Below are 25731 nucleotides of genomic sequence, written 5' to 3' on the forward strand. Positions count from 1 at the left end.
TGAAGCTCTTGCGCAAAGAGGTTGACACAGCTTTAATAGAATGAGATGTCTAAGATGGATCATCTGGCATCCCCATAACCAGCTAAAACTATTTGTCACTGTGCTGGTTGCTCACAGGAGAGAACCACTTAGCTAGGGGAGCAATCAGAGCTCCACCATGTCTGGCCTGAGTAGATGGACTGGAAAAGGTTCAATCATGTTGAGGCTGTAGTCGACAAATAGGCAAACAAAAAAGACACCACCAAAGAAATGCAAATCCAAATGTTACCAAAATACCGTCATGGCCAAAAGAATTGAGAATGACATAAATATTATTTTTCACAAAGTCTGCTGTCTCAGCTTTTATTATGGCAATTTGCATATACTCCAGAATGCCATGTAGAGTGATCAGATGAACTGCAATTAATTTCAAAGTCCCTCTTTGCCATGACAATGAACTTTATCCCAAAAATAACATTTCTACTGCATTTCAGTCCTGCCACAAAAGGACCAGCTGACATCAGGTCAGTGATTCTCTCATTAACACAGATGAGAGTGTTGACAAGGACAAGCCTGGAGATCACTCTGTCATGCTGATTTAGTTAGAATAACACACTGGAAGCTTTAAAAGGAGGGTGATGCTTGAATCATTGTTCTTCCTCTGTTAACCATTGTTATCTGCAAGGAAACACGTGCAGTTATCATTGCTTTGCACAAAAAAGAGTTTCACAGGCAAGGATATTGCCGCTAGTAAGATTGCACCTAAATCAACCATTTATCGAATCACCAAGAACTTCAAGGAGAGAGGTTCAATAGTTTTGAAGAAGGCTTTAGGGCATCCAAGAACATCCAGCAATCGCCAGGAGTGTCTCCTAATGTTGATTTAGCTGCAGGATTGCGGCCCACCAGTGCAGAGCTTGATCAGGAATGGCAGCAGACAAGTGTGCGTGCATCTGCACGCACGGTGAGGCAAAGAATTTTGGAGGATGGCCTGATGTCAAGAAGGGCAGCAAAGAAGCCACTTCTCTCCACAAAAAACAACAGGGACAGACTGATATTCTGCAAAAGGTACAGAGATTGGACTGCTGAGGACTGGGGTAAAGTCTTTTTCTCTGATAAATCCCCTTTCGGATTGTTTGAGGCATCTTAAAGAACACTTGTCCGGAGAAGGAAAGGTGAGTGCTACCATCAGTCCTGTGTCATGCCAACAGTAAAGCATCCTGAGACCATTCATGTGTGGGGTTGCTTCTCAGCCAAGGGAGTGGCCTCACTCACAATTTTGCCTGAGAACACAGCCATGATTAAACAATAGTACCAAAACATCCTCCAAGAGCCAACTTCTCCCAACCATCCAAGAACATTCTGGAGACGAACAATGTGTTATCCAGTATCATGGAGCACCTTGTCAAAAGGCAAAAGTGATAACTAAGTGGCTCAGAGATCAAAACATCAACATTTTGGGTCCATGGCCAGAAAACTTCACTAACCTTAATCTCATTGAGAACTTGTGGTAAATCCTAGATGCAGGTGGACAAACAAAAACCACAAATTCTAACAAACTCCAAGCATTGATTAGGCAAGAATGGAAAGCCATCAGTCGGTATGTGGCCCATAAGCTGATTGACAGCATGCCAGGGCAAATTGCAGAGGTCTTCAAAAATAAGGGTCAGCACTGCAAATATTGACTCTTTGCATAAACTTAATGGAATTGTCAATAAAAGCCTTTGACACTTGCTTGTAATTTTACTTCAGAATATCAAAGCAACATCTGACAAAAAAAGTCTAAAAACACTGAAGCAGCAAACTTTGTGAAACACAATACTTGTGTCATTCTCAAAACTTTTGGCTAAGACTGTAAGTACTTGATAAAGGCTGCATACAGGTGAAGTTTTTCAGTCCTGGTTGTCGTAACCTTTAGCAAAAAATCTTGTGTGAAGGGAGAGGTTCAAGGGCTGGTCCAAATAATTAGGTTGTCCATTCTTTTACCTCAACACAGACCTGAGGGTAAATGTATTAAGGTCCGATTTCTGCAAATAACTGGTATTTGGCAACTTTGCAGGCAAAATTTAAAGCAGCAATGTGTTTAAAGGCAAGATTTAACAAGGTGCACCTTTCAAGCAGCCTTAAGACACGTATTGTTTAAATTAAGTCTGAACTTCAGAAACTACTCCTTACTCATACTCAACAAGCAATGAGCAGACTACGTCAAAAATATTATGTTTCAAGCAATAGGGCAGGTAGAATGCTTACTAGGAAACTAAGGAGACAAAGGGCACAAAACAGTATTAAACATTTGGTGGACAATTCTGGAGCCAAAATACCCAACCCCAAAGCCATTGCTAATGCCTTTGTGGCATACTACTCCAAATTGTGTAACCTGTGTGACTGCACCAGCACCCCACAGCTGACCCAGCCTCTAATTGAAAGTTTTCTGAGCGAGATGAACCTCCCGCCTTTAGACCCTGACTTAAAGGAGGTGCTTAATGTCCACATGGACTCAGTTGAAGATTCTGTCAGCAATTAAATCACTTCTCAAAGATAAAAGCCCCCCGGACCCGATGGGTTCAGTAATCATTTTTACTTCACATTTCAGGCTGAACTTACCGAGTAAGGACCCAACCCTGTGTCAAAATTATAGGCCAATTTCCCTACTTAATTCAAATTTAAAAATCTATGCTAAATTAATCGCAAACCTTCTTCGTCCCCTAATCCCAATCCTAATACACCCAGATGAAGTTGGCTTTGTTCTGGGTCATCAGGCATCCGATAATACACGCAGAACAATTAACATCCTTGAACAAGTTAACAAGACCTTACACAAGTTGTTATTTATTTCACTAGATGCAGAAAAAGCCTCAATTATGGCACTGTATAACAGGCCATCAGCATTTGTCAATAGCAATGTTTTCACCTCAGACAAATTTCTAATTACTAACGGTACTAGACAGGGGTGCCCCCTCTAGCCCCTCATATTTTTGTTAGCCATAGAACCGCTAGCTGAAAAAAATCAGACAACATCCTCACCTCCCTGGTATTACCCAGGCCACAACCTCACATAAACTATGCCTATTCACTGATGATAATTTCATCATCATCATCACCATTTATTTATATGGCGCCACTGATTCCGCAGCACTGTACAGAGAACTCACTCACATCAGTCCCTGCCCCATTGGAGCTTACAGTCTAAATTCCCTAACATACACACACAGATAGAGAGAGAGAGACTAGGGTAAATTTTTTATAGCAGCCAATTAAAAGTATGTTTTTGGAGTGTGGGAGGAAACCGGAGCACCCGAAGGAAACCCACGCAAACACGGGGAGAACATACAAACTCCACACACATAAGGCCATGGTCGGAAACCGAACTCTTGACCCCAGCGCTGTGAGGCAGAAGTGCTAACCACTGAGCCACCGTGCCCAGAGGCCTCGTTACCGATTCTACATGACTTGCTACTCAATTATGGCAGCGCCTGATACTATAAATTAAACACATACAAAACAGATGCCTTACCTATTAATATTCCTAGCTCTCTCCTGATTCGTTTGAAGGCATCCTTCAGGTATTTTTGGAGGTCCTCATCGATATCATACCTAGGTTACCCCCCACATAGATATCCTGATCGAGGAAAATTATGTTTCACTAATATTGCATTGGCCGTTGTAGCGAAGTCTTGGCTGTGTCACAAGGTCTCCTGGCTTGGCAGAATTGCTGCATTTAAAATATGTATGTTACCCCAAATGATGTACCTGTTTCATACACTTCCTTTCATCCTACCCAAATTCTATATAGATAAGTTGCGCCACCTCCTTGCCTCTTACACGTGGAAGGGTAAACCCTTAAGGTTATCCCACAAAGTTATGACCCATTCCAAGAGGATGGGTGATTTAGCCCTCCCTGACATAATCAAATATCAGGAAGCAGCCATACTGGCACAGCTCCGCGACTGGTCTCTCTCAGCCCTCCATAAACCATGGGTTAACCTGGAGAGCAACTCAATACAGGCCTTCCCACTGGCACACCTCCTATGGATTCCTAAATCTTGGCGCTCACCATCATCTAAAATCCATAGGCTCACTCTGGTACACATTTCTCAACTCGGAAAGTGAAGCGACGAAGCTCTCCTCTCAACATACTTGGGAGAGAGACCTAGGCCTGATACTAGTCCAGACTCAATGGGACCTAGTCTTTCGAAACGCCTGCTGAATGTCAAAGTGTCTGAATCACTCAGAGATGTATTACAAACTACTTCACAGACTCTATTTAACCCCAGATAGACTTCACAAGATGTGGCCGACACAATCCAAGGCCTGTTGGCGGAATTGTGGAGCGACAGGTGACATTCTACACACTTTTTCAAGCTGCTCCACTGCTCATACCTTGTGGTCGGCAGTGTATACTATGTTATGCCAGGTCATTAAGACTCCAGTTCCCTATACTCCCGAGGTAGCACTTTTACAACTCTATGCACCCCAGATATCCTCTGGAGATTGATATGTAGTTAGCCACATATTTATAGCAACTAGGGCGGTGACTGCCCAAGCATGGAAAACCTCTTCTCTCCCAGCCAAACCCCCCCCCCCCCCCCTCCTCAGTAGCAAAGGTAATAACTAAATTTCAGTTGAGTTGTGATATAGAAACGCTAGGTGTTCCATACTCTCCTGCTTCTTCACCCCATATGATGTGGTTTGTGTGGAAAAAATATATATCTCAAAATCCTATCCCTCAAGACACCCCAAACACACTATTGTCCTCTTCTCAATAACTCCCTAACTCAAAGCCATGTGCTACAAACTGGTACATTGTTACTGAGATTTCAAATTGTATGTTGTAAATTTTAGTGTATTGTATGTGGACAGCCACCTTTTCCCCTCACACTTTCCTCTCTCCAACCCCTCTACCCCACATTTGAATGTTTTCTTTTAAACCATGTAAATTCAAATCTTCAATAAAAAATATTATTGGGGGGGAGGGGGGACAGATATTCAAAAAGATGCCCTACTCCAAACAAATGGCACTTGAATTAAACTGAAGATAGCTCCAGATGAAAAGGGCCATATAGGGGAGGTGCTATAAACTAACTAGCTTAACTAATTAAGTGCTCCAGGTCCACTTGCTGTACCCTATGGCCACATAGGGTCCCCCAATGGCAAGAAAAAGAAAAAATAATTTATTTTTCATTAGAATAAGAATCTTTCTCTTCTTCACTGTCCTCCTCTTACCTCTCTTTACCTTCATCTGAGTCAGAGGCTTCAGCCCCAATTCTACCATGCTCCTTAGAAGTAGAGAAAAGAAGAAGGACTTTCATCTATCGTGTATTTCTGACTTTAAACAGTATACAGACAGCTCTTCCCCACAGTGTTTATATTTCTAGAAGGGAGATTTTACATCTGGACATAATTTTCTGAGCTATATCCCATGAAATAATGGGAGAAGTGTCTAACCATGAGTTAGGATAACCCTGTATCACAGCAAATATTTTGTTTATAAACTGGAGCAACCTAAACCATCAGAGAATTGAGGGCAAGCATAGGATACAGCAGAGGATTTCATGATTGTAGATACAAGACTAGAGTAATGTCCTGGAATTTAATAAATAGCAGCCCTGATCTTACCTGGTCAAATAAGACCACAAATCAGAGCATATCCTGTGAAAGACCTGCCAGATGCCAATACTAACATTAGCAAGTCGATCCTGGGGCTGATTGCGTTCTTGTGGTCCCTAGAACTTCCAGACATAACTTACGATATCTCTGGAATAGCTGCAGGCTGCTCAACGTCTAGCAAGGGGAACATATGGTGCCTGCAACCAAAACTCAAATATAACAACCTTTGACATGTCCTCACTTGTCCTGCAACTGGAGGAATCAGCTGGGCCCAGGTAAAGGGGATCAAATGGGATACTACCAAGGACCCTTTCTATCCTTATCATTTGCCTAGTAAGGACAGTACTATATACAGGTTAATGGTGTTGTGGGAGGTGCCTTTAACATTTCCTACATCTTGCCCCTAATAGGTAAAAAAGCCTGTCTGGTGCTGTGACGAAGAAGCACTGGAAAGAAACTACAATTCACATCTTGCGGGCTAATTTCCCCCAATTCTGGGGCAGTCCTCTTCCTCATCTTACATAACAGGGAATACATGGCAGCATTTACCTGTCCCAGGAAGAAAATTCCACCACCCACGATGAAGGCTGATATAGCTGTGCCAAACACAGCAAAAAGAGTAATTGAGCCGATGTTCTGGAAGAAGTTTCCCTAGGATAACAATAAAAAAATAGTGAGAATGCTTTAAGGAGACAAGTCACACACCCTTCCTACTTGACCTTCTTTTTTTTTTTGCCTTTTTCTCTTTTAAAAAAAAAAACCAAAAAACAGTTATTTTTTTTTCTTTTTATTTTCCTATATTCATTTTCAGTCTCTTACATGGCTATCTGATTTTTTTTGTTTGATTGCTCTTGCACTCCTCTTTGTGCCACATACTGTTATACTTCTATTTGCCTAAGAGTATTTATATATATATATTGGCTCTTTTTCCATTCTATGCTGTATTACCCCCAACATTACTGAGAGTAAATCTATTGTACCCAGAGCTATTGGAGGAGCAAGTTAGCACCCACAACTAGTTGCATGAGACCACTCCAGAGTGGCTGGGATAGAGCCTTGCCTACTGGTGTTGGAATGTTAATTTACAACTAGTCACCGCTATATCGTGACTAGGCCTTCAAGTATACTTTGTAAGCTCTTGGACAAGTTACAAGTTTGTTAGAAGATACTATTATACAATATATATTCCTTATGGGAAACATAATCACATCCATATAGATAAAACAAAACCACATTTATATAGATATGTAAATTGCCATGTTTAGCTTCATAACAGGATCACCTTGCTTGATAAAATATGCTAAATGTGGACAATTTTAGCAACCAGGCGACTGAAATATTATGTTTTCATTTTCCACCAATGACACTTAAGTATGTTTGATATCCACTTAAACAGATAGGGCCTGATTCATTAGGGAAAGGAAAGCAAAATAAATGAGTAACTTTTCACCTTGGCGAAACCATGTTGCATTGGAAGGGGAGGTACATTTAGAATGTGGGGACAGATTTATAGTTGGGGTAGGGCGTGTCCTAGATCAACGTTAAATGTCAGTGTAAAAATAAAGCTATCAAGTATTTGTGTGCTACATGAAAAAACAGCCAGTATCTTCCTTATGTGCAAAATAATAAACTAATTTGTACTCCTCGCATCGAAACATGGTTTTGCCAAGGTGCAAAGTTACTAAATTTTTTGCTTTACTTTCCTTAATGAATCAGGCCCATAGTCCCTACCAGATTGCTCCATAGAAATAGTCCAAACCTTTTAGCCTACTGCCAGGTTGCAGATTATTCCAGAAAATACATAAGTCTATTTCTGTAGTTTGGTTTTAAAAACTGTTTTGCATTAATATTTCTGTATATCAATTTATTATAACTATTTTATTTAATAAGCAACTCATATTACCTTTCATATTAAATCCCATTTAATAACAATTTGTCTTTGCGTCCTTACATATTTCATGCGTCAGACAGTCTTTGCTTTTGTAAAATTGTGTTGTGATTGCATTTTCATAAGTCATGGAGTAAAACATGACTTCCCATCAGCTCTTGAAATTTTAGTGGTGGTAGGGTTTTGTTTTTAACAGTAAGTGAGGTAAAACTCTTACACCAAGCTACAGGACAATTCATGTTCCCACAGCTCCAGTCATGCGACATGTGTCCCTAGTAGCCAGTGGTCAGTGCAAACCCTATATACTAGCCTAATTACTAGCCCACCTTTGTCACAGTACTCCAGCTATCAGTAGCAAGGTGTTATGGATGGCATTAATATTACAAAAATAAGCAAATGTCATGTTCTCTCTTTGACTGTTGTTTTCCCCTCCATATATAAAGCAAATGGCCCATGCTTTCCCCCATTTTTTTGTAGATCAATTTCAGGAAATGATACATACTCACAGCTGCAGTATCACTGTACCATTGTATGAAGACCTCATATTACAGCTTCAAATTGAATGGTGTACTGACAAATTAATTAAGATTTGTAGCAACAGAGGCTCCTGAATCCTGTATTTAATGTACCCTTATATTTACCTTATGTAGGGAATATCCAGACTCAAAGATGATTGGTGGCAGCAACAGCAGAAAAAACATATTAGGCCGAAACATTTCCTCTTCCTGTATACAATCGACACATAAACTGGATTAACCGTGAGCATATTAGACTGTTAGCAAGTATAGAAGACCAAACAAATATCTATGAAACTTGGTGCAAGGGAAAAGGGGATGTTGTCCTCAGCAACCAGATGCACTACAACAATAACAGGATCGAAATGGTCACACCACCTTAATCCTATGCACCAGTTTTTATAAATTTTAAGTGCTCATACCACATAGATCTCCTGAAAACCCAATGGTGTTCCAACCAGTCCGCAGGCCTCAGAGAGATCACTAGTCCAATATATTACAATATATCATTTGCATCTGTGGTCAATCCAATACTAATTGTGCTCCTGTCTGAGGTCAGCTACAACTGCTGATTTACAGTAAAAAAGTAGGGTATTGGAGAGTAAGTCACATTAATGATTATACATGATAGAAGGCCTGACACTGCACATACCGTGCTGGGAAAAGTTATTCTCCTCCACACACTACATTTCTGATTTCTCTATATACTGAATCGTGCCCAGCATTATATTGTCCTTTCACACAAGTGTGCCTATAAAACAATGGGCGCTAATGGAAGGGAAGCCCCTTATCCACTCAGCAAGCACCTGCTACCGATTTTCATTTAGATCTTTTATTAGTTGCTGTAGAAACGCTTTTAGGTGTGCTAAGAATTTCATTTCCTAGTGAGGTTATTCTGCACAATGTCTGGTTCTACGTATACAGCTAAAAGTAGTTACTGTACAGGCTCTACTGCATTCTTATCCATAGTTACATAGTTAGTAAGACTGGCCTACCAAGGAGTATTACTAATCAGAAACCAGACTTTAGTCATTGCTTAATACATCAGGTCACAAACCTTTCCTACACAAGACATTGTGCTGGGTGCCCCACAAATCCCTAAACTCCTGTCTACCAGGTCACTAAGACCTGATCGCTCTAGAGCCACACTTAATACATGTACTAAATATATTATTTATCATCCTCCTAAACTCCCAATGATCACCACACAACAGTCCCATCTTCTACCTTCCAGGACCACAAAGACAATTATGTCCAAATGCCTCAATTATAGGCCCACCAATGGTGAAGGTTTAGAGGCCGAGCTGGCCATAGCATGCACATTGTACTTGTCCAGCCTATGTGTATGTGTACCACCATCTCTCTTGGACTACACAAATTACTGGTTAGTTCAATCTGCCCCACCACCTCTCCTTCTAATGCTTGCATTCTACATTGCAGATCTCAAGAGAGATACACAGTGCACAGATTACTCTTGGTGGAAAATGTTACTTGTTCTTGTGAAACATTGCTCTGTTGAGTCTACATACATCTGATTGATGGACAGACAAGTATCTGTGTATTGTATGATTTTACTATTTTGAGGCTCAGCAACAAAGGTATAAACTCTTACCTTCCAGTTTGCCAGTTTCTGAGACTCTATGACCTTTATCACCGCTCCCATTAAGATGCCTAAAAACACACAATGACCTAGTGTAAGTGATGTGATGTGCGCACAGAGCTGCCCACCACAAGTACACACAAATAAACAATACAGCACACACACTGTAAATAAAAACTTTTTTTTAAAACAGTAAAAAATTCTTCACCTTACAAAATGTTCATTTAAAAGTTAATAATAAGCGCTGATTTTAAGTTGAACACAGTGTCAGGGAGGTGTGTGGCAGGAGTGCCAGAAGGCTGCGTTACATTACACGAGAGATGCACTATAAAAAATCACTAATGAAGCACCAGAAATGACACTTACTCACACAAGTTACACAGATATCATGACAACATTTGGCAGAGAAGATGCAGATATAAATTCCAGGTTATGCTAGTGGTAAAAGGGTTTCAATCCACAATTCCCACAGCCAGAAATACTTATATTGATAAATTACTTCTAGCACTTAATACCAATGTGTGCAGTTTTATAAGGGCAAGGCCCTCAGCACACAGGTTTTCCACCAGGCCCAACAATAAGTATATATACACCCCACTAGATCCAAAAAAGACCAATTGACAAAAACGTTATATATGTACTTGGCCGCTCACATACACATCAAAATAAGTAGACAATAAAGATCCTCAGAGACAGTACTTCTTTAACTGGATATGCTTCTCCATAATAAAACATTTGTTGATAAAAGACCAACTTTTCTAAACAGAAACTCAAAAAAAACAGGAAAACCATATAGTGTAATAAGTTGATCACTTCGGTATCATGCACCCAAAAATCATCAATGGTACAGACTGAAGAAATTATATAATAGCAGGTGTTCAATCATTCTAAAGGTGTAGACTGCTATAATAGAAAATGTGACAGGGAAGGCTTAAACTATACAGAGTTACAGGGATATTATGCAGCACTATGACCCTATGCCATGCCATAAGAAGACTGAATCTGGGGACATGGCAAGCCCATAAATATCTAATAAGCAGTCAGTTCAACGTTGTAAAAATGGCCATGGAAATCCACACAGGTTTATTTCAGAATACACACAAAAACCTAGGTAGGTATTTTATTTTGAGAAGGTTCACCCAGCCCATGACTCTTAAATAGAATAATGAAATAAGTTACTGTAACTCACATAATCCAACCAAAATTCCTATTATTTTAACTTACAAGAAAAATGACAATTAGGAATTAAATGGTTGCTATGAGTCCCATCTATTTTTTTTTTGTGATAGTATTAAAAAATCACTGCCAATTTCTCAGCAACAGTCAGTAACACTGTAATACAGGGCTCAATAAATATTTTTGTTTCTAGTTACCAGCATAAAAATGTAGGAGCCAAGCTAAATTTAAAATAGTTTTATATAGTCTGTCCATATAGGAGACAACTCACCATTATATACAATATGTAGGAGAGTTTATCTATAGAGGGAACTGCTCCCCACACATAAATTGGAAGAAATAACATTGTATATATTTATTTCTATTACTGGCGCAGTGCACTTTGCACATATTATCGTAATACAGAAAACAGATTAAGGTATTGACATTTCTGAGGCAGGATGGATATTGGCATGTTAATGGAGTATCTGGTCTATGCCCAAGTAGGGGAATCATATAATGTATTATGTTCACCACCGCATTCCTTTACTGAAGGAGTTGCCATAAAACCACAGTGGGGGTACCCTTTATCAGTAAAGACTAGTAGTGGAAATTATCCTAATGGTAAACCAAGCCTATGCAGGCATATGCAGTTTTTTGAGAATCACAAAATACTATAAACTGTATGTAAATGCCAATCTTGGACAAACCATTGTTTACCTGTGCCCAGAGCTATAGCCTGATGTCAACTATTTATATGGCCTACCTCTTTGTCTGTTGATAACCAGTCTTATTTTATTACCATTGTAAAGCGATGCAGAGTATGCAAGGAGAAATCAATGGCACAAGCAGAAAGTCCTACTCTGGTGGCCCAGGCGAACCTAGTCCTCACTGCTTGATGCTCAGTGCACCCTTTCCCAGATTGACCACCCTGATCACATAACCCATTAGAAAAGGCCCGGTACTATTAAAGGCTTATTTGAATTTATTGCAGGGGTGGAAACTGATTACCACAACAGATAAAAAAAACACATTAAAAAGGGGTCGTCTCAGATGTGCTTTCAGGCCAATTTGAAGTTTAAGCAATTTGAAGTGCTCGCCATAAGTTTGTTTGGCAGAGTCAGAAAAGCCCTGCAGTATATTTACCCATGCTTCCCCAGTTTCCATGACATAATAGAGTATTACATACCTAATGACACTACAGCCACGCTCTCTGGCAGGAAATGGAGTCTGTACTTGATGAGTAGATGCACCAATACAATGCAAATAGCTAAAAGAAAAAAAAGAGAACATATTTACCATCCACAACACAAGCGCTGCTTTTTATAGCAAAAAAGGAGTCAAGAAGAGGATAATAACAGATGTTTTAACAAGACAAAGTTACTCTCAGAGCTGTGTGTTATACAACTAAAAGATACAATACCATGCTACTGGACCAGCTCTGAACAGATGAAATGTGTCCTCTTTGTAAGCTGTAAGTATGACATGGTACCAGGGGACAGGGAAAGGTGTCATGGGACAATAACTCAGGGGAGAGCCATAGTGCCAGGATAGGGAGAAAGGTGTCAGCAGGAAAGGAGAGAAGGTCCCAGGTGACAGGGTGCCAGATGAGAAGGAAGAATGTCAGGGGACAGGGTGTTAAGGCAGAGGAACAGTATCAGGGAAGAGGGCACCCGTTGTCAGGAGACAGGATGTCATAGAAGAGTGGAAGGCTTCAGGGGACAGGATACAAGAGGTGGGGTACGGTGGCTAAGTGGTTAGCACTTCTGCCTCACAGCGCTGGGGTCATGAGTTTAATTCCCGACCGTGGCCTTATCTGTGTGGAGTTTGTATGTTCTCCCCATGCTTGCGTGGGTTTCCTCCGGGTGCTCCGGTTTCCCCCCACACTCCAAAAACATACTAGTAGGTTAATTGGCTTCTATAAAAATTGACCCTAGTCTCTCTCTCTCTGTCTGTCTGTCTGTCTGTCTGTGTGTGTGTGTATGTTAGGGAATTTAGACTAAGCTCCAATGGGGCAGGGACTGATGTGAATGAGTTTTCCGTACAGCGCTGCAGAATCAGTGGCGCTATATAAATAAATGGTGATGATGATGATGATGGGGTTATAAAGAAAATATTAACGGACTTTCCCAATCTCTAATTTTACCAAACTTAAACACTTCACCATTTTTTTTTGCTTTTGCTTATCCACCCAAGCAAGAAACTTTGGGTTTAGATAAAGGATTTCCACTGTTTTATATTTAAGGTGTCAGTCATGATTAATTACAATCTGAACAAGTGTCAAGACTCACCCCATGAGAAAGGCACAGAGTCTGTGGTGGTCACCTCCAGGATGTCCGTAACATAGACGGACGGAGGACATTCTGCAGTCAGAAATAATAATATTTCTTATCAGAGACACATTTTTAATAACTAAGTGCACAGTGAATGTGCTATGCTGGGTGAACGCATTGGCCATGATGTAACTTGGGATGTAGCATGGAGAGAGTGGTCTGTGGGTTAGGCAGATTTCATCACAGGAACAGGGGCATGTTTGGCCCATTGATGAGGCCTGTGGTACATACTCTGTGTTACACAATGTGAAGAAGGTAAATGAGAGCATATATAACAAAGGCCTCTTGTTATACATGGTCACAAGTTGGAATGTCTCATGTTCCAGTCTAGTCACAATGCGGAGAATGAGATTTGTAGATCGTGCATCCTTTCCCTGAACGTAGCATTTATTAGACGACATGAGAAGTGGTTACCTGAGGATGGCCACAAAGTTCCTGTTATGCTCAGTGCTTTGTGCAGACTGATAATCACAGTTATTTCATGTGACAAGATGACGGTTCATTAGTTACACAGAAACACATGATATCAAAGCCACCATTGTTCATCTGACTTATGACTGCAATCAATGTGATCATGTGATAATGTTATCATGTGATCAGGGCAGTCATGGGAGGGGTCAGAGGACTGTTATGCTCATATATGTATTCCAGCACATAATGCAGAATCCTGCACACGTTCTAACTATAATCCCCCTCATAACAAAACTCAATAACATGTACCAAAAAACAAATAATAACTGAGCAAAGACCTAATCATTCCGCAGCCACAATACACTGGCTGTATCTGTCTCCTCCCTCTCCTTTACATACAATGTCTGGGAGTATCATCATCATCACCATTTATTTATATAGCGCCACTTATTCCGCAGCGCTGTACAGAGAACTCACTCACATCAGTCCCTTGCCCCATTGGAGCTTACAGTCTAAATTCCCTAACACACACACACACACTAGGGTCAATTTGTTAGCAGCCAATTAACCTACCAGTATGTTTTTGGAGTGTGGGAGGAAACCGGAGCACCAGGAGGAAACCCACGCAAACACCAGGAGAACATACAAACTCCTCACAGATAAGGCCATGGTTGGGAATTGAACTCATGACCCCAGTGCTGTAAGGCAGAAGTGTTAACCACTTAGCCACCGTGCTGCCCAATCTCTTTACACAGCCAGAAAATCACCTTCCTTGAATTTAAGTACAGTGTCATGGACCATCAATAATATTATATAAAATACCAGCTGAGTCTCTGTTCTCTCCGTACACTGTAATTAATTGTAAATGTTGTACATACAGTGGCAGCAGGTAATCTTTTTCTACTACATGTTCAATCTGTCTTCCCCTCTTACATTTACATACAGTGTCAAGGACCACTTATCACCAGCTCAATCTTCTCAAATACCAGAGTGCCAAGTGGATCTCTACCTCCTCCATATTTACATACATTGCCAAGAGCCATCAATCTTCTTACACTACTAGCTGAATCTGTCTTGTCCTTCTAATTTAAGTACATTGTCAGGGACTATCAATCTTATTACACAGAAAAACAGCTGATTCTGTCTCCTGTTCTTCATTTTAAATGTTGTACTTCAACACAATGATAAAATAGCTGGATACATTAGTAACTAATGTCTGATTATTTATACAATTACAGAAACATGAATGTTTATATGTCATTGGGGCGAAATAACATCACAACATAAAGCAGCGCATGATGATGCTGAGGTTATGACATCACATGAAGCTCCCCATTTCTGAGATTCTTTGGGAGCATGACGATGACATCACACATAGGAAAATTATGTGATGTAATTTGGGAGAGTGAACATGTAACATAGCAGCAGATTTACTGATGTCATCAGGATTACAGTCATTAAGTTACAAGTGGCAATTTGTGATGTCAGCTGGTGCACGGTTATGAAAGCAGACGATTTGTGTGTTGTCATAGTGGCACGGGTTGCTGTAACATTTAGCAGGCGATTTATGCGATCGCAGTGGGGTGCAGTTATTAAATATTACACATATAATTTATATCAGCTGTCTAGCATGGTGCAACTTTTTTATATATAGCTGACAATATACATTATCTTACTCCGCAGAGGTATGAAATGAAATCTTATATGTATTTTTGGAGCTATTACTGCATTACTCCAGAGTACATGTATGTGATCCCGCATAGTGTATGTTATTTCTGATTACATATATGTAATGCATAATAAAATAAAACAAAGACATATGGTGCTATCCATTCTGATAAACAATAAAATGTTCAAAGCAGTCAGTAAGGAGTTAAATAAAGGGTTAACAGTGACTTTATAAAGAGAGAAAGCACATGATCATGCATAATAGTAATTACATGGCTTTCTCCTTCTGGAGACTGGAGACTAATCATGTGATACATTGATTACATCTTAGTGACAGTCACACTACAACCACAGTACATACAACACCCTGGGGAGCAGCTACATTTTAATTTATGTCACAAACACAAAATAGCACTTAATAAATTTAACTGGAGATGCTGATTAATGTAAATATTGTTCTGTATCCCCAACATACCGCTCATTTCATGTAACCAATTTAATAGAGAGTAAAATGCCCTTATTCCCAATAAGATATAATTTCCTACTTTTTAAAGGGGAGCTATTTTTCGGGTAATTTCCTCTTTCTGACCGCCCCTCCCCACACACACAATGTAACTTGGCCCCTCCTTCACATTACTCAAAGCAGGAAGCCATAACATGCCACAGTTGACAGTACAGGAAAACATAGTCCATCCAGGCTTCCTTCATAAAGCTGAACAGTGTGGCTTGTGTTCACATGCACTATGGGTTACAGCAAAATACAGCTGGTATAACTTGAAAAAACAGGATCTCGCCACTTCAACTTACATATCCTGCTGTACAAAATGGAAACATTTAGAGCATTATTCCTCACACCTTGTGCTCTCATCATGTGCAACATTTCGTCACTCCCCAATGGACATATGTGTACCAAATAAAAACAGCATCTTGAAGCTTCCAGTTCATAAATGTCACCAGGCAAATCACTGTATACTTGGGCTCAATACACTGAAGAACGAATCAGACCAACGCACTTACCCAGGACCAGAAGACTAAAGAAGATGGACATGCCACTAGACTGTTCCTCCTGTTGCGCCTGCACTCCCGTCTGGACTGGTATAAGGGGCTTTTCTGGGGTAGGAAGGACCAGCTTTGTGGTAATTGCCAGAGTGGTAAGCAGCGTGCTATTGTAGTATCCATGGCTGTCATTGTGCATCCTATAAAACAAATGTGAACATGTACATGAAAGCATTATCTACTCATTGTCCCAACAAAAACTAAAATCTACAACCATAAGCTATACCCCTCACAGTCTGTATAACTAAGACAGACGGGGCAGCTCTCCAGGTCACAAACACACCTGCATTCACCTAGCTCTCTCTAACATTACAATACTTGTTTATTTAATTAATCTTCATCAACACCAGAGAACATCAAAACTATATGCAGTCATCATTCATGTGCAGAGAACCCGTCTACTACATGTAGCCATCCTTCCTGCGCAGAGAACTCCATCATTCATACAATCAGAAAACCCCAAAACCATAAACATACATTCTTTATACACAGAATCCCACTACTACAGTATATACATATCATTCTCACACAAACACAACTTGTCTACTATGCATCACTCACACACATACACAAAAATGTACACTATGCATACATCTTTCACACACATACACAGAAAACGCACTAATACATACATCACTCACACACATATGGAAAAACCTCACTAGTATATATACATTATCTATATGTGGCATCTCCCACCCACTGTGATGGCCACTCCCTTTGAGTATTAATCTCACATTGCTTACATCTTGCGCCCGTTAGATGCAATTGCTACTCTGTCCAAGCCGAGTTAATGCTGGTGAAAAAAGCTTTAATATGAGACCAAACTCTTTACCTTTTACAAGACCTGAACCATAAATACCTTTACTATAGTATTATCTATGCATAAATAAACAATCTAATTTAACTAGTAAATAAATGTGGATTGGAACCTTAATAAATGTGTATCATTTACAAGTGTAAGTGTGAATGTAAATGTGTGTGTTATGAACCCGTGAGATCGCCCCCCCCCCCCCCCCCCGCTCTATTCTCAATGCGGCTGCAAGACTCATCTTCCTCTCTCGCCACTCCTCCTCCGTATCCCCTCTCTGCCTTGCTGTACACTAGCTCCCCATCCCCTACAGAATCCTTTTCAAACTCCTGACCACCAAGTACAAGGCACTCTCCCAGTCTACTGCCTCCTATATCTCTAACCTCCTCTCCATTCACACTCATGCCCGCTCCCTGCGCTCGGTCAATGACCGTCGCCTCTCCTCCACTCTGGTCACCTCTTCCCACTCCAGAATCCAAGACTTCTCCCGTGCAGCCCCCCTTCACTGGAATGACCTTCCTCGCTCCATCCGTCTCTCTCCCACTCTAAGCTCCTTCAAACGGGCACTAAATACCCACCTGTTCCTCAAAGCCTACCAACCTTCCACCTAACCCGTTCTCCCCTCCCTCCTCCCGGCCCTTTTCTCTCCCTTATACGTCAACTGGCTCCCTTTGTACCTCAGTTCTGTTCACCCTCCCTTAGGATGTAAGCTCATTTGAGCAGGGCCCTCTTCCCTCCTGTTCCCTCCTGTGTCCATACCTGTTCATATACTATGATGGCCACTCCCTTGACCTTGTGTTCTCCCGTTATTGCTCCATCTCCATTTTCTCCAGCTTAGCCTTTCAACTCTCCCACCACAACCTCCTTTGCTTCAGCCTCACCTTACCTAATGCCACCACACTGCACCCAAATTCACATACACACAGTGACGCTAAAACAATCTTCACCCAATCCAATTCTCATTTTCGATAAAACAATTACTTTCTCCTATAGCTTCACTGTCCTGCCCTGATCAGGCTGCCACTTTCTATAACAATTGTCTTCAGCACTAGACAATGTAGCTCCACCCACCAGCTATAGTCTCCTATGGCCCAAACCCCAACCTTGGCACACCAGATAGACCTGCAATCTGCAAAAATGCTTCCATACTGCTGAGTGCCACTGAGAAACAAATCTTGTTCCTATCCCAATTTCCTCCTATTAAAGACATTTTATCGCTTACCAATAAAACACTGTCCAATGCGATTGTTGTGGTTCTAAAGCACAAAGATATTTAATTGCAAAATATAACAGGATTTACAGCAAGCCATTATTATGCATTAAAAGATGTTACAATAAAGCAGGAAAGTATAAAAACACAGAATACATTACATTTTCCTTATAGTGCTTCACCCAGGCCCAGGGGATAAAATCATGGTCACATGTAGTCAGGATCAGAGAGACAGAACAATGGGCCAGCATGCAGCTTCAGTATAGAAAAAAACACTGATGATGTCACTATGTATACAGATAACACTTAGTGAGGTCTTCATTGGTCGAGGGTTAATGATATTCTAGTTGCTTACTGGTCATAGGTCAGTTCATTTGATCCTTGCAATGGGTGAGGGGCAACTTCCCCCACCTGCTGTCTAGTATCTTCCCTCTGAAGTACTTTTGAGTATTAATTTCATATTGCTTACATTTTGCGACCGTTAGATGCAATCGCTACTCTGTCCAAACCGAGTTAATGCTGGTGAAAAAAGCTTTAATATGAGACCAAACTCTTTACCTTTTACAAGACTTGAACCATAAAAACCTTTACTATAGTATTATTTATGCATAAATAAACAATCTAATTTAACTAATAAATATATGTGGATTGGAACCTTAATAAATGTGTATTATTTACAAGTGTAAGTGCGAATGTAAATGTGTGTGTTATGAACCCGTGAAACTGCCCCCCTCCGCTCTATTCTCAATGCGGCTGCAAGACTCATCTTCCTCTCTTGCCACACCTCCTCCATATCCCCTCTGCCTTGCCATACACTGGCTCCCAATCCCCTCAGAATCCTTTTCAAACTCCTGACCACCAAGTACAAGGCACTCTCCCAGTCTACTGCCCAACCTCCTCTCCATTCACACTCCTGCCTGCTCCCTGCGCTCGGTCAATGACCGTCCCCTCTCCTCCACTCTGGTCACCTCTTCCCACTCTAGAATCCAAGACTTCTCCCGTGCAGCCCCCCTTCACTGGAATGACCTATCTTGCTCCATCCGTCTCTCTCCCACTCTAAGCTCCTTCAAACGGGCACTAAAAACCCACCTGTTCCTCAAAGCCTACCAACCTTCCACCTAACCCGTTCTCCCCTCCCTCCTCCCGACCCTTTTCTCTCCCTTATACGTCAACTGGCTCCCTTTGTACCTCAGTTCTGTTCACCCTCCCTTAGGATGTAAGCTCATTTGAGCAGGGCCCTCTTCCCTCCTGTGTCCTGTTCTTTTGCTCCGTCTTTTCTCCATTAGCCTGCCTGGAGCTTCTGAAGTTTTGGTATTTTTGTTTACTGTTCAGTAATGTTTTACCCTGTATAGTCTACTGTTTGTGCAATGTACGGCGCTGCGGAACTCTTGTGGCGCCTAACAAATAAAGGATAATAATAATAATTGCATCATAACATGTGGCGTATTATCGCACGGTAAAACAATATTAATTAATTTGGTTTACTTCATCCAATTACTTGACTTCCACACTCCACTATAACATCATCCTTTCATCTTACAGCACTGACCTTTGAATTGCCAAGCAAAGAGTCTTGAAATCTCTAATATCCACCCAGTCTTCTGCCCACCTGCACCTCCTCCCCTTTCCCTCTTCACAGTCCATGATTTTGCTAAATACAAAATCGATACGATTCAAATCGGGCCAAATTCCACAATCTCCATCAACCTTCTCCAACACTCCCCAAACTACCCTTTCAGTTCATTTTCTCCATTATCTAGTTATCTCAACATCTCCCCCTACAACATGTCCCGTGAACCCTATTTCCTCCCAACTTCTATGCTCCCTCTCACCCACCTCTTCAACCTGTCTCTCTCCATTGGCATAATTCTATTCTCCTTTAAATATGCACCCATCACACCAATTCTAAAGATTCCAGACCCAGACTCTTTCCAAGTATTGCACTATTTCTCTCCTCCCCTTTGCCTCCAAACTCCTTCAGCAACGTGTGTATAAAGACTTGTGTACAACCTCCTATCTCAGTTTCTCTCCTCTTACTGCATTCTTGACACAATCGGGCTTCCTCCCATAACATTCCACTGAGACTGAGCTTACAAAAGTGATCAATTACTTACAACAGTCTAATTCTCCATACTCATCCTCCTTTGCTTCTCTACTGCCTTTGACCCTGTTGATCACTCTCTTCTCCTACACACCCTTCACTCCATTGGCCTTCATGACAGTTCTTTCCTGGTTCTCTTCCTACCTATCAAACTGCTCCTATAGTGTATCTACCTTTGGCACATCCTGCCCTCTACTACCACAATCTGTTAGGGTCTCACAAGGTTCTGTTCTTGGCCATCTACTTTTCTCACTCTACACCTTTTCTCTTGGTAAACTAATTTGCTCATTCAGCGTCCAGTAACACCTATAAGGTGACTACACCCAAATCTACCACTCCTCTCCTGACCTGTCACCTTCTGTATTATCTTGTGTAACCAACTGTCTCTCTGCTATCTCCACCTTGATGTCCCAAAGCTACCTAAAGCACATGTCCATCTTCCCTCCTCCCAGTCACCACCTTCCCTCAATCTCCCTCTCTATTAATAACTCCACAATTTCCTCAGTCTCCCAAGTCCGCTGCCTTGGTGTCACATTTAACTTCAGCCTTTTTTTTATTCCTCACATCCAGACTCTCTCCAAGTCCTGTCACCTCCACCTTAGAAATATTGCCAGATAATGCCCTTTTCTTACTCAAGATGGTAACAAAGCTCTTATTACCTACTGCCTTGACTACAGCATCTGTCTGCTATCTGGCAATTCCCTCACTCATCTATCCCCACTTCAATCAATCTTAAATAGCGCAGCAAGTCTGATCTTCTCTCAACACTCCACATCTGCCATACAATTTTGCAAATCCCTACACTAGCTCCATGTGTCCTCCAGATCCCAATTTAAATTACTCACCTTTACCTACAAAGCCCTCAATACCACCAATTCATACATCTCAAGTATCATGTCAAAATGGTCTCCTTCACTTAGATCTAGTTCTGACCCACGCCTCACCTCTAGTAACCAACCTTCACTCCCACCTAGAAGACGTCTCTCATGCTGCTACCTGCTATCATTCCCAATCAGATTTTTCCACCGTCTTCAAATCTTTAGACACTCTCCGAAATCCCATCTCGTTATTGGTAGAGCTTATCCTACTCCCGCTAATGCTACTCACGCTAATGCAGTCTCACAACTGTCCCAATCTTGACTCTGAGCCACATTGGCTCCTCTTGATTTAGATATGTCATTTTCCAGTTAGAATGTAAGCTATCTCATAGCCCTCCATGTTTGCATTTATTTTGTCTACCTTGTATGTCACCGTTTTATGCATGTATTCATACTGACCTACAAAGCCCTCAACACCACCACCCCTTCATACACCTCAAATCTCATATAAAAATACTCTCCCTCCCGCCCACTTAGATCTGTCTCTGACCTGCGCCTTGTCTCGTCACGGGTAACCGCCTCTCACTCCTGCCTTCAAAACTTCTCCCGCGCTGCTTCCCACAGCCTTCAAATCTTTAGATGTTCTCTGAAAAACCATGTCTTTTTTAGAGCTTATCTTATCGTTAATTATACTAGTCTCACTAATGCACTTTCACAACTGTCCCAATCTCCAAATAATTAATGTTAATATATGATGTAATTTATTCAAAATTTCAATATAATCTTGTGGACATTCACCTATTGTGATACAAAACATTTTCCCTGATATATGATATGATTCGCTGTCATACAGGAAGGACCACAGGATTTGCAGTCCATAGTGGAACGCACGTCGCTCCAGTCATTGCCTCACTCTGCCATCCGTGAAACCGGTTATCTCAAATGTAGTTCGAGACAAACTTCACCTGCTGTCCTCACACGTTAACACAGGACTAGTCTGGCTGGTTACTCCCTTCCTCTGGACTGATACGAACAGCGTACAAAGGTCAGTGAGTTCCGGACTAGGAGCCCTGTCTGCTTATCACACATTTCTCCGAAGTTTGTCGCCTATATACTTACCAGCATATATGTATTTTTTCAACTTTCTCTATTTTCATGCATGTTTGGACAGATTAAATTTAGGTGGCATCGCGTGATGACCAGTAATCCATGGTTTTTCATTTACGTTTTAATCAATGGTTTTTAATAATGTTTTTTTTATTTATTTAGGTCTGATTTGTTCAATGGAATGTCTGTATTGTCTTAACCCTTAATTTGTGGTAAACATGTTTTTGATTTATTAGCATTTTAAGTAAGTTAGAAAATTATCCAATAAAGAAAATTAGCCAGGAATCAGTTCCACTATTTACTATCCATAGGAACAATATAGGGTATACATAACGCAATATCATATAGGTACATTCCACTTAATTTTACCAGCCTGTACTAATATACCATACAAGTTACACAAGATCGCTATATCATACAGACAGCTATATCACACAGATCAATTTGATTATCACCCATCTCATATGCAATCCAACCACTCACTATAAAATGTGTCTAAATCAGGACACCATATAACCCCCCCTCTCCTCCCCCTTAGTTTAATCCATTTTCAGCATACCGATCTGATCTTTAAGTCAATGAGCGCATAGATCATTCATACACGCAGAGGGAACCCCACTACTATACATACAGCATTCATACACACACAGAAAAAGCTCAGTCTTATACATCATTGACACATAGGGCCTGAGTCATTAAGGAAAGTAAGGCAAAAAAAGGAGTAAATGTTCTCCAGGACAAACCATGTTACAATACAAGGGGTTCAAATTAATTTATTATTTTGCATGCAAGTTAAATACTGACTGTTTTTTCATGCACCACACAAACACTTGATAGCTTTATTTGTACACTGAAATTTAAAGTTGATCTAGGTCATACCCTACCCCAACTATAAATCTGTCCTCACATTTTAAATATACCTCCCCCTCCAATGCAACATGGTTTTGCCCAGATGCAAAGTTACTCCTTTTGTATGCTTTGCTCTCCTTAATGACTCAGGTCCATAGAGAATTTCACTACTATGTATACATTACTCAAAGACACAACGAACATCTCTATTAGGGGGAGATTTAATTCTGCAGGGTATGTCCATGGAAACACATCACACTGATGTTACGTCGGGAATCATCGCTCATTTTTTTTTGCACTACACAGATGTGCACAGAAAAATGAGCGAAGATTCCTTCCGCAAAGGCTGCCAATGAGTGCAGCAGGACATTGCGGCTCATCGCCAGCAATTGAATCTCCTCCTTATACATACATCATTCAAACACAGAGAAAACCTCACTACAATAAATACAGGCAGATTGGAAACTCCATTACTACACAGTCATAAACATGATTTCCAAAACTTCAGGAACAGAGCCAAACACTGATCTATCATGAGAAAAAACAGTTGAGATCACGAACGTTATAGTCATCAATTAGCCCAATACACTCAACAGTGATTATACTATAAATCAATATTTCACATTCATGGTGTTTTGATTATTTATGACTATTAATATGTAAAAGGGTAATCTAATTAGATTTTCAGTGTGATGTCATTTTATAGATTAAACGTTATGAATCACCAGTATATCACAACCCAATAAATAGACGGCTCCCAGCTTTTCTTGTTTATTTGTAGCACCCAGAATAAACTATCGCAGTAAACCCTAACCTAGAATTTATTTCACACATTATTACTCAAAATACGTTTTATACTCTGCGTCACATCCATGATAAGACAGGAACACACACGATAGCACATCACTGATAAGGAGAAGTGGGGCACACGTCTTCCTTTATAAGCTGTTTGCTAACAGGTGACAGGTGTATGCAATGATTCATATCAAGGATAACCCATTTGAAACACACCAGTTCTGGATACATGTCACCTGTACTTGCCCCAAACATTATTTTCCGCCCTTCGCCCGTCATTAAACCAAACCGCCCGTTCACCCAATAAAGAAAATAAAATAAAAACCTACTTACTCAACATCCGCCATCTTGGTACACCCTTATGAAGTACAAGGAACCATAGAGAAAGATGAATCCGCATATCAAAGAGTTTACTTCCGAGACGTAACACAGATAAAACAAGAATTAGCAGTACCATAGAGTACCAACAGTACCAACAGAAGCGGAAGTGCGTTGACGTTGCTGTTGCTGTAGTAACAGGGAAGTGCTGAGTTACGAGAACACATAGAAAAGAGTGACGTCAGAACATGGTGACCCTGCATGAGCTGAATGTCATCCATATTCTTCAGTTATACCAATCTTACATTCCCAAACTGTGTGTCGCTAGTAATGTAAAGGTTGGATTTGTGCATATAGCTTGAACTGGGACCACAACAAATTATGTATGTCCGTGCGCACTTTCAATAGTACATGGTGTAAAGAATGTAATCTATCTGTATTGCACTGAGCTCCTTTTAAAAAAAACATAGCTTATGTGTTTCTTGCTCTTGCACTGATCAACCTTGTATATATGAATGAATACGTGTGTGACGATTATGTAGTATATCTAATGACTTATTTTCAGTTGAATTCATGTATGACAATATATATTGTATGTAACCGTATAATGTAATCTCAATGTGTGCTTTGCTAGATGACATGAGTTTAAACTTATGCAATTGTCTTTTGAAAATAACCAGACCAGGGAGAGATAGGATCTTGGAGGAGCTTGAAACCCCAAAGTTGTAAACTATCTAGCCAAGCAGAGCAAGCAAAGGTGATAAATCAGGTCCTGTGAACATTCTGATCCCGGGACATCCCTAGCTCACTTCGAAAGCCCTGTGACAAACTCCAAAGATGGGGGGGGGGAAGCTATGTGGGGAAAAAGGTTTAAAATCATCTGCTTTAGACAATAACGTGTTCATTTTCATGAGGGGTCTAACAAGATTGAAATGTCCTATTTTACCTAATTGAGTTCCCTTGCACACCCAACTCTTAACTAGTAAGTAGAACTCTGATTTTAGTTTTTATTTTATTTTATGAAACTTATTTGTGCAAATATATTGTATGTCGTGTTATTAATTTTTGTAACTAAGCCTTGGAACCATTTTTCAGATTAAATAAATTCTAGTGTGTTCTCCGTGTTTCTTTGTGAACTTATGAAGCCCAGGGAGGTTCATGCTACATATGTATGTGATTTAAGTGTGATACAATAAAAAGTGATTCTGGTGAACGTAAGGACGCCATAATAAATCATTTGTGGTGAAAGAAAAGGTGTATTCATTGCGAAGTGACTGAGGTGACGCCAGTCACTGTCAGCTTCTCAGATTGCTGTATCTGGGACAGGCTGAGCGTTCGTGACGTGTATTACTAATCTACTGGCAGAAGCTCAGTTTGAGTGGTGGCAGATCTTCAGTGGGAGCGTGGCACACATTCTCTGTGCGAACAACATGTGATCGAGAAACAATTGCGAAATAATTCATGTCTGTTCACCCAAAATGGGTTGGGGAATAGCAGGTTGAGAACTCCA

The 25731-nt window shown here is 40.7% G+C and overlaps 1 protein-coding gene across 2 annotated transcripts in view; it reads right to left on the bottom strand.

Annotated features, from left to right (window-relative positions):
- The window catches only part of SLC9A8 (solute carrier family 9 member A8), a 72023-nt gene extending 47681 nt beyond the window's left edge, over positions 1-24342 (bottom strand). The window contains exons 1-6 of one of the 2 annotated variants that reach the window (XM_075176413.1): positions 24237-24342; positions 16174-16352; positions 11934-12014; positions 9602-9660; positions 8116-8199; positions 6136-6237 (exon numbers count right to left, since the gene is read on the bottom strand). In XM_075176413.1, coding sequence (XP_075032514.1) covers positions 6136-6237; positions 8116-8199; positions 9602-9660; positions 11934-12014; positions 16174-16352; positions 24237-24250 — 519 coding nt within the window. In that variant the 5' untranslated portion in view covers positions 24251-24342. The remainder of the gene's footprint in view (positions 1-6135; positions 6238-8115; positions 8200-9601; positions 9661-11933; positions 12015-16173; positions 16353-24236) is intronic. The other variant, XM_075176414.1, reaches the window with a different exon arrangement.
- Positions 24343-25731: the final 1389 nt, after the last annotated feature.

The sequence above is a fragment of the Mixophyes fleayi genome, chromosome 6 (genome assembly GCF_038048845.1).
Source record: "Mixophyes fleayi isolate aMixFle1 chromosome 6, aMixFle1.hap1, whole genome shotgun sequence".
Lineage (NCBI taxonomy): Eukaryota > Metazoa > Chordata > Amphibia > Anura > Limnodynastidae > Mixophyes > Mixophyes fleayi.